Genomic DNA, 10480 nt, shown 5'->3' on the forward strand with positions numbered 1-10480 from the left:
CTATATCCCTACCTCTATATCCCTCCCCCTTCCCTCTATATCCCTCCCTCTTTATCCCTCCCCCCTCCCTCTATGTCCCTCCCTCCCTTTATATCCCTCCCTCTATATCGCTCCCACTCCCTCTATATCCCTCCCTCTATACCCCCCCTCCCTCTATATCCCTCCCTCCCTCCCTCCATATATACCCCCCTCCCTCTATATCCTCCCTCCTTCCATATCCCTCCCTCATTCCCTCTATATCCCTCCTCCCTCCCTTTATATCCTCCCTCCTTCTATATCCCTCCCTCCCTCTATATCCCTCCCTCCCAATATTTCCCTCCCTCCCATAAATATATAATTCACCTAAAGAGAGAGAATGTCTGGAGACGACACAAACTCCTCACAGCAAAACACACCATCTGTCTGCTCCTAATTACCTCCCTCAAAGGGATGGGTGTTATGTTATACAGTGCCTTTGGAAATTATTCAGATCCCTTGACATTTTCCACATTTTGTTACTTTACAGCCTTATTCTAAAATGGATTAAATGAATACAAATCCTCAGCAATCTACACACAATACCCATTAATAACAAAGCAAGATTTTTTTTTTTGAAAATGTTTGCAAATGTATTCAAATCAAAAACAGAAATACCTATTTTTCATAAGTATTCAGACCCTTTGCAAAATTTGAGTTCAGGTGCATCATGTTTCCATTGATAATCCTTGAGCTGTTTCTACAACTTGATTGGAGTTCACCTGTGGTAAATTCAATTGATTGGACATGATTTGGAAAGGCACACACCGGTCTATAAGGTCCCACAGTTGACAGTGCATGTCAGAGCAAAAACCAAAGCCATGAGGTCAAAATAATTGTCCGTAGAGCTCAGAGACAGGATTGTGTTGAGGCAGAGATCTAGGGAAGGGTACCAAAACATTTCTGCAGCATTGAAGGTCTCCAAGAACACAGTGGCCTCCATCATTCTTAAATGTAAGAAGTTTGGAACCAATACGACTCTTCCTAGAGCTGGCTGCCTGGCCAAACTGAGCAATCAGGGGAGAAGGGCCTTGGTCAGGGAGGTAACCAAGAACCCGATGGTCTCTCTGAGAGAGCTCCAGAGTTCCTCTATGGAGATGGGAGAACCTTCCAGAAGTACAACCATATCTGCAGTACTACACCAATCAGGCCTTTATGGTAGAGTGGCCAGACGGAAAACACTCCTCAGTAAAAGGCACATGACAGCCCGCTTGGAGTTTGCAAAAAGGCACCCAAAGACTCAGATAATTAGAAACAAGATTCTCTGGTCTGATGAAACCAAGATTGAACACATTGGTTTGAATGTCAAGCGTCACGTCTGGAGGAAACCTGGCACCATCTCTACGGTGAAGCATGGTGGTGGCAGCATCATGCTGTGGGGATGTTTCTCAGCGGCAGGGACTGGGAGACTAGTTAGGATTGAGGGAAAGATGAACGGATCAAAGTACAGAGAGATCCTTGATGAAAACCTGCTCCAGAGCACTCAGGACCTCAGACTGGGGTGAAGGTTCACCTTCCAACAAGACAACGACCCTAAGCACACAGCCAAGACAACACAGTAGTGGCATCGGTACAAGCATCCGAATGCCCTTGAGTGGCCCAGCCAGAGGCTGGACTTGAACCCGATCGAACATCTCTGGAGAGACCTGAAAATAGCTGTGCAGCGACGCTCCCCATCCAACCTGACAGAGCTTGAGAGGATCTGCAGAGAAGAATGGGAGAGACTCCCAAAATACAGGTGTGCCAAGCTTGTAGCATCATACCCAAGAAGACTGGAGGCTGTAATCGCTGCCAAAGGTGCTTCAACAAAGTACTGAGTAAAGCGTCTGAATACTTACTGTATATAAATGTTATATTTCAGCTTTTCATTTTTATAAATTAGCAAACATTTCTAAAAAACACAGGGAGAGACAGAGGGAGAGACAGGGGGAGACGGGAGACAGAGGGAGTGTCAGTGAGAGACAGAGTCAGTGAGAGACAGAGGGAGAGTCAGTGAGAGACAGAGGGAGAGTCAGTGAGAGACAGAGGGAGAGTCAGTGAGAGACAGAGGGAGAGTCAGTGAGAGACAGAGGGAGAGACAGAGGGAGAGTCAGTGAGAGACAGAGGGAGAGTCAGTGAGAGACAGAGGGAGAGACAGAGGGAGAGTCAGTGAGAGAGAGTCAGTGAGAGACAGAGGGAGAGTCAGTGGGAGAGTCAGTGAGAGACAGAGGGAGAGTCAGTGAGAGACAGAGGGAGAGTCAGTGAGAGACAGAGTCAGTGAGAGACAGAGAGAGACAGAGGGAGAGTCAGCGAGAGACAGAGGGAGAGTCAGTGAGAGACAGAGTCAGTGAGAGACAGAGGGAGAGTCAGTGAGAGACAGAGGGAGAGTCAGTGAGAGACAGAGGGAGAGTCAGAGGGAGAGTCAGTAAGAGACAGAGGGAGAGTCAGTGAGAGACAGAGGGAGAGTCAGTGAGAGAGAGTCAGTGAGAGACAGTGGGAGACAGTGGGAGAGACAGAGGGAGAGACAGAGGGAGAGACAGTGAGAGACAGAGGGAGAGTCAGTGAGAGACAGAGTCAGTGAGAGACAGAGAGAGACAGAGGGAGGGTCAGTGAGAGACAGAGGGAGAGTCAGTGAGAGACAGAAGGAGAGCCAGTGAGAGAGAGTCAGTGAGAGAGAGTCAGTGAGAGAGAGTCAGTGAGAGTCAGTGGGAGAGTCAGTGAGAGACAGTGGGAGACAGTGGGAAAGACAGAGGGAGAGACAGAGGGAGAGACAGTGAGAGACAGAGGGAGAGTCAGTGAGAGACAGAGTCAGTGAGAGTCAGAGGGAGAGTCAGTGAGAGACAGAGGGAGAGTCAGTGAGAGACAGAGGGAGAGCCAGTGAGAGAGAGTCAGTGAGAGAGAGTCAGTGAGAGAGAGTAAGTGAGAGAGAGTCAGTGAGAGTCAGTGGGAGAGTCAGTGAGAGACAGTGGGAGACAGTAGGAGAGACAGAGGGAGAGACAGAGGGAGAGACAGTGAGAGACAGAGTCAGTGAGAGACAGAGAGAGACAGAGGGAGAGTCAGTGAGAGACAGAGGGAGAGTCAGTGAGAGACAGAGGGAGAGTCAGAGGGAGAGTCAGTGAGAGACAGAGGGAGAGTCAGTGAGAGACAGAGGGAGAGACAGAGGGAGAGTCAGTGAGAGAGAGTCAGTGAGAGAGAGTCAGTGAGAGAGAGTCAGTAGGAGAGTCAGTGAGAGACAGAGGGAGACAGTGGGAGAGTCAGTGCGAGGCAGAGGGAGAGACAGAGGGAGAGACAGTGAGAGACAGAGGGAGAGTCAGTGAGAGACAGAGGGAGAGTCAGTGAGAGACAGAGGGAGAGTCAATGAGAGACAGAGGGAGAGTCAGTGAGAGACAGAGGGAGAGACAGAGGGAGAGTCAGCGAGAGAGAGTCAGTGAGAGACAGAGGGAGAGTCAATGGGAGTGTCAGTGAGAGACAGAGGGAGACAGTGGGAGAGTCAGTGAGAGACACAGGGAGACAGAGGGAGAGTCAGTGAGAGACAGAGGGAGAGTCAGTGAGAGACAGAGGGAGAGTCAGTGAGAGACAGAGGGAGAGACAGAGGGAGAGTCAGTGAGAGAGAGTCAGTGAGAGAGAGTCAGTGAGAGACAGAGGGAGAGTCGGTGGGAGAGTCAGTGAGAGACAGAGGGAGACAGTGGGAGAGTCAGTGAGAGACAGAGGGAGAGTCAGTGAGAGATAGAGGGAGAGTCAGTGAGAGACAGAGGGAGAGTCAGTGAGAGACAGAGTCAGTGAGAGACAGAGGGAGAGTCAGTGAGAGACAGAGGGAGAGTCAGTGAGAGACAGAGTCAGTGAGAGACAGAGGGAGAGTCAGTGAAAGACAGAGGGAGAGTCAGTGAGAGACAGAGGGAGAGACAGAGGGAGAGTCAGTGAGAGAGAGTCAGTGAGAGAGAGTCAGTGAGAGTCAGTGAGAGTCAGTGGGAGAGTCAGTGAGAGACAGAGGGAGACAGAGGGAGAGACAGAGGGAGAGACACAGTGAGAGACAGAGGGAGAGACAGTGAGAGACAGAGGGAGAGTCAGTGAGAGACAGAGTCAGTGAGAGACAGAGCGAGAGTCAGTGAGAGACAGAGGGAGAGTCAGTGAGAGACAGAGGGAGAGTCAGTGAGAGACAGAGGGAGAGTCAGTGAGAGACAGAGGGAGAGACAGAGGGAGAGTCAGTGAGAGAGAGTCAGTGAGAGAGAGTCAGTGAGAGACAGAGTGAGAGTCAGTGAGAGACAGAGGGAGAGTCAGTGAGAGACAGAGGGAGAGTCAGTGAGAGACAGAGTCAGTGAGAGACAGAGGGAGAGTCAGTGAGAGACAGAGGGAGAGTCAGTGAGAGACAGAGGGAGAGACAGAGGGAGAGTCAGTGAGAGAGAGTCAGTGAGAGAGAGTCAGTGAGAGTCAGTGAGAGTCAGTGGGAGAGTCAGTGAGAGACAGAGGGCGACAGTGGGAGACAGAGGGAGAGACAGAGGGAGAGACACAGTGAGAGACAGAGGGAGAGACAGTGAGAGACAGAGGGAGAGTCAGTGAGAGACAGAGTCAGTGAGAGACAGAGCGAGAGTCAGTGAGAGACAGAGGGATAGTCAGTGAGAGACAGAGGGAGAGTCAGTGAGAGACAGAGTGAGAGTCAGTGAGAGACAGAGGGAGAGTCAGTGAGAGACAGAGGGAGAGTCAGTGAGAGACAGAGGGAGAGACAGAGGGAGAGTCAGTGAGAGAGAGTCAGTAAGAGACAGAGGGAGAGTCAGAGGGAGAGTCAGTGAGAGACAGAGGGAGAGTCAGTGAGAGACAGAGGGAGAGTCAGTGAGAGACAGAGGGAGAGTCAGTGAGAGACAGAGGGAGAGACAGAGAGAGAGACAGAGGGAGAGTCAGTGGGAGCGTCAGAGGGAGAGTCAGTGAGAGACAGAGGGAGAGTCAGTGAGAGACAGAGGGATAGACAGAGGGAGAGACAGAGGGAGAGACAGATGGAGAGACAGAGGGAGAGACAGAGGGAGAGACAGAGGGAGAGTCAGTGAGAGACAGAGGGTGAGTCAGTGAGAGACAGAGGGAGAGACAGAGGGAGAGTCAGTGAGAGACAGAGGGAGAGACAGAGGGAGAGTCAGAGGGAGAGTCAGTGAGAGACAGAGGGAGAGACAGAGGGAGAGTCAGTGAGAGACAGAGGGAGAGTCAGTGAGAGACAGAGGGAGAGTCAGTGAGAGACAGAGGGAGAGACAGAGGGAGAGTCAGTGAGAGAGAGTCAGTGAGAGAGAGTCAGTGAGAGTCAGTGAGAGTCAGTGGGAGAGTCAGTGAGAGACAGAGGGCGACAGTGGGAGACAGAGGGAGAGACAGAGGGAGAGACACAGTGAGAGACAGAGGGAGAGACAGTGAGAGACAGAGGGAGAGTCAGTGAGAGACAGAGTCAGTGAGAGACAGAGCGAGAGTCAGTGAGAGACAGAGGGATAGTCAGTGAGAGACAGAGGGAGAGTCAGTGAGAGACAGAGTGAGAGTCAGTGAGAGACAGAGGGAGAGTCAGTGAGAGACAGAGGGAGAGTCAGTGAGAGACAGAGGGAGAGACAGAGGGAGAGTCAGTGAGAGAGAGTCAGTAAGAGACAGAGGGAGAGTCAGAGGGAGAGTCAGTGAGAGACAGAGGGAGAGTCAGTGAGAGACAGAGGGAGAGTCAGTGAGAGACAGAGGGAGAGTCAGTGAGAGACAGAGGGAGAGACAGAGAGAGAGACAGAGGGAGAGTCAGTGGGAGCGTCAGAGGGAGAGTCAGTGAGAGACAGAGGGAGAGTCAGTGAGAGACAGAGGGATAGACAGAGGGAGAGACAGAGGGAGAGACAGATGGAGAGACAGAGGGAGAGACAGAGGGAGAGACAGAGGGAGAGTCAGTGAGAGACAGAGGGTGAGTCAGTGAGAGACAGAGGGAGAGACAGAGGGAGAGTCAGTGAGAGACAGAGGGAGAGACAGAGGGAGAGTCAGAGGGAGAGTCAGTGAGAGACAGAGGGAGAGACAGAGGGAGAGTCAGTGAGAGACAGAGGGAGAGTCAGTGAGAGACAGAGGGAGAGATAGTGAGAGACAGAGGGAGAGAGGGAAAATACAAATGCCTGGATGCCCAACATTGAACCTTGATCCTTCCAACATGGCTCATGTCTGTCAGTTTATTTCTAAACACATCTCCCTCCATCCATCACCATCTCTGTTATAAACTATCATATAGACCTCATAGAGAGCTGTACAAGGTTAGGATTAGGATAAAGCTGCTCACTGTTAACCTCTGAGCTCCAGCACCAGTGAACAACATGCTCATGACCTGCCAATAACCTTTCATTAGAATGCTATAACCTGACATAGGGACCTCCATATAGAGCTCCTTACCGTTAACCTCCTGAGCTCCTGCGTCAGTGAACTACATGCACATAACCTGTCATTAAACTGCCACAACCAGTTATAACCTGTCATATAGACCTCATAAAGAGCTATGTAGTGTATTGCTCACCGTTAATCTCCTGTGCTCCTGCGTCGGTGAACAACATGCTCATGAACTCCTCAAAATGGCATCCTGGCTCGGCCGTGTGGCTGTCCTGCCCCATGTGATGCAACATCCTCTTCAGAACGTCGTCTAGCGCCGGCGCCGTTTCGTCCAATATGATGCTAGCTCTGGCCAGGAAGCCGTCCAGGTCTCGATGAGCCCTCACCTCCTCCTCAAAGTTCATCAGCTTCACGTACTGGGAGGGAAGGATTGTGGAGGTGGGTAGTTACACACACAGGCTTCACTTACCTTAATCACAGATTGGAACAGTGTTTCTGATGCAGTCGTTTATCTGTGGCGCTGCGCTACGGCAAAAAAATATATTTATTCTATGTTCTGAGGCGCACTACGAAGATGATAAAACTGGTGCTGAATAGAAACATCAGACAACCCCATAGTGGACTAGTTAATCTATTTACCTAGTGGGGTTGTTGCTGTGTTCTATGAGATAACTGGAGGCAACATACATTCTGGAAAGCAGTGCAAGCAAAGTGGGGAAATCAGCAGTTTTAATGAGATTTACATTAGATTATCATTAAAAAGGAGAGGGATCCCAGATTTCCATTAAAAAGGAGAGGGATCCCAGGTATCCATTAACAAGGAGAGGGATCCCAGATTTCCATTAACAAGGAGAGGGATCCCAGATTTCCATTAACAAGGAGAGGGATCCCAGATTTCCATTAACAAGGAGAGGGATCCCAGATTTCCATTAACAAGGAGAGGGATCCCAGATTTCCATTAGATTTCCATTAAAAAGGAGAGGGATCCCAGATTTCCATTACATTTCCATTAAAAAGGAGAGGGATCCCAGATTTCCATTAGATTTCCATTAAAAAGGAGAGGGATCCCAGATTTCCATTAGATTTCCATTAAAAAGGAGAGGGATCCCAGATTTCCATTAAAAAGGAGAGGGATCCCAGGTATCCATTAACAAGGAGAGGGATCCCAGATTTCCATTAACAAGGAGAGGGATCCCAGATTTCCATTAACAAGGAGAGGGATCCCAGATTTCCATTAACAAGGAGAGGGATCCCAGATTTCCATTAACAAGGAGAGGGATCCCAGATTTCCATTAGATTTCCATTAAAAAGGAGAGGGATCCCAGATTTCCATTAAAAAGGAGAGGGATCCCAGATTTCCATTACATTTCCATTAAAAAGGAGAGGGATCCCAGATTTCCATTAGATTTCCATTAAAAAGGAGAGGGATCCCAGATTTCCATTAGATTTCCATTAAAAAGGAGAGGGATCCCAGATTTCCATTAGATTTCCATTAAAAAGGAGAGGGTTCCCAGATTTACATTAAAAAGGAGAGGGATCCCAGATTTCCATTAGATTTCCATTAAAAAGGAGAGGGATCCCAGATTTCCATTAGATTTCCATTAAAAAGGAGAGGGTTCCCAGATTTCCATTAAAAAGGAGAGGGATCCCAGGTATCCATTAAAAAGGAGAGGGATCCCAGATTTCCATTAGATTTCCATTAAAAAGGAGAGGGTTCCCAGATTTCCATTAGATTTCCATTAAAAAGGAGAGGGATCCCAGATTTCCATTAGATTTCCATTAAAAAGGAGAGGGTTCCCAGATTTCCATTAAAAAGGAGAGGGATCCCAGGTATCCATTAAAAAGGAGAGGGATCCCAGATTTCCATTAGATTTCCATTAAAAAGGAGAGGGATCCCAGATTTCCATTAGATTTCCATTAAAAAGGAGAGGGATCCCAGATTTCCATTAGATTTCCATTAAAAAGGAGAGGGATCCCAGATTTCCATTAGATTTCCATTAAAAAGGAGAGGGATCCCAGATTTCCATTAGATTTCCATTAAAAAGGAGAGGGATCCCAGATTTCCATTAGATTTCCATTAAAAAGGAGAGGGTTCCCAGATTTCCATTAAAAAGGAGAGGGATCCCAGGTATCCATTAAAAAGGAGAGGGATCCCAGGTATCCATTAAAAAGGAGAGGGATCCCAGATTTCCATTAGATTTCCATTAAAAAGGAGAGGGTTCCCAGATTTCCATTAGATTTCCATTAAAAAGGAGAGGGATCCCAGATTTCCATTAGATTTCCATTAAAAAGGAGAGGGTTCCCAGATTTCCATTAAAAAGGAGAGGGATCCCAGGTATCCATTAAAAAGGAGAGGGATCCCAGATTTCCATTAGATTTCCATTAAAAAGGAGAGGGTTCCCAGATTTCCATTAAAAAGGAGAGGGATCCCAGGTATCCATTAAAAAGGAGAGGGATCCCAGATTTCCATTAGATTTCCATTAAAAAGGAGAGGGATCCCAGATTTCCATTAGATTTCCATTAAAAAGGAGAGGGATCCCAGATTTCCATTAGATTTCCATTAAAAAGGAGAGGATCCCAGATTTCCATTAGATTTCCATTAAAAAGGAAGGAGAGGGATCCCAGGTATCCATTAAAAAGGAGAGGGATCCCAGATTTCCATTAGATTTCCATTAAAAAGGAGAGGGATCCCAGATTTCCATTAGATTTCCATTAAAAAGGAGAGGGATCCCAGATTTCCATTAGATTTCCATTAAAAAGGAGAGGGATCCCAGATTTCCATTAGATTTCCATTAAAAAGGAGAGGGATCCCAGATTTCCATTAGATTTCCATTAAAAAGGAGAGGGTTCCCAGATTTCCATTAAAAAGGAGAGGGATCCCAGGTATCCATTAAAAAGGAGAGGGATCCCAGGTATCCATTAAAAAGGAGAGGGATCCCAGGTATCCATTAAAAAGGAGAGGGATCCCAGATTTCCATTAGATTTCCATTAAAAAGAAGAGGGTTCCCAGATTTCCATTAGATTTCCATTAAAAAGGAGAGGGATCCCAGATTTCCATTAGATTTCCATTAAAAAGGAGAGGGTTCCCAGATTTCCATTAAAAAGGAGAGGGATCCCAGGTATCCATTAAAAAGGAGAGGGATCCCAGATTTCCATTAGATTTCCATTAAAAAGGAGAGGGTTCCCAGATTTCCATTAAAAAGGAGAGGGATCCCAGGTATCCATTAAAAAGGAGAGGGATCCCAGATTTCCATTAGATTTCCATTAAAAAGGAGAGGGATCCCAGATTTCCATTAGATTTCCATTAAAAAGGAGAGGGATCCCAGATTTCCATTAGATTTCCATTAAAAAGGAGAGGGTTCCCAGATTTCCATTAAAAAGGAGAGGGATCCCAGGTATCCATTAAAAAGGAGAGGGATCCCAGATTTCCATTAGATTTCCATTAAAAAGGAGAGGGATCCCAGATTTCCATTAGATTTCCATTAAAAAGGAGAGGGATCCCAGATTTCCATTAAAAAGGAGAGGGATCCCAGATTTCCATTAGATTTCCATTAAAAAGGAGAGGGATCCCAGATTTCCATTAGATTTCCATTAAAAAGGAGAGGGTTCCCAGATTTCCATTAAAAAGGAGAGGGATCCCAGATTTCCATTAAAAAGGAGAGGGATCCCAGATTTCCATTAGATTTCCATTAAAAAGGAGAGGGTTCCCAGATTTCCATTAAAAAGGAGAGGGATCCCAGATTTCCATTAAAAAGGAGAGGGATCCAAGATTTCCATTAAAAAGGAGAGGGATCCCAGATTTCCATTAAAAAGGAGAGGGATCCCAGATTTCCATTAGATTTCCATTAAAAAGGAGAGGGTTCCCAGATTTCCATTAAAAAGGAGAGGGATCCCAGATTTCCATTAAAAAGGAGAGGGATCCAAGATTTTCATTAAAAAGAAGAGGGATCCCATATTTACATTAAAAAGGAGAGGGATCCCAGATTTACATTAAAAAGGAGAGTGATCCCAGAGTTCCATTTAAAAGGAGAGGGATCCCAGATTTTCATTAAAAAGAAGAGGGATCCCAGATTTCAATTAAAAAGGAGAGGGATCCCAGATTTCCATTTAAAAGGAGAGGGACCACAGATTTTCATTAAAAAGAAGAGGGATCCCATATTTACATTAAAAAGGA

The 10480-nt window shown here is 47.1% G+C and overlaps 1 protein-coding gene across 1 annotated transcript in view; it reads right to left on the bottom strand.

Moving 5' to 3' along the window:
* LOC139374409 (solute carrier family 4 member 11) overlaps positions 1-6719 on the bottom strand; it is a 70955-nt gene extending 64236 nt beyond the window's left edge. Inside the window, exon 1 of the mRNA XM_071115462.1 lies at positions 6494-6719. Within this exon, the coding sequence (XP_070971563.1) occupies positions 6494-6710 (217 nt within the window). The 5' untranslated portion in view covers positions 6711-6719. The remainder of the gene's footprint in view (positions 1-6493) is intronic.
* Positions 6720-10480: the final 3761 nt, after the last annotated feature.

Source organism: Oncorhynchus clarkii, chromosome 19 (assembly GCF_045791955.1).
Source record: "Oncorhynchus clarkii lewisi isolate Uvic-CL-2024 chromosome 19, UVic_Ocla_1.0, whole genome shotgun sequence".
In the NCBI taxonomy this organism is placed as follows: domain Eukaryota; kingdom Metazoa; phylum Chordata; class Actinopteri; order Salmoniformes; family Salmonidae; genus Oncorhynchus; species Oncorhynchus clarkii.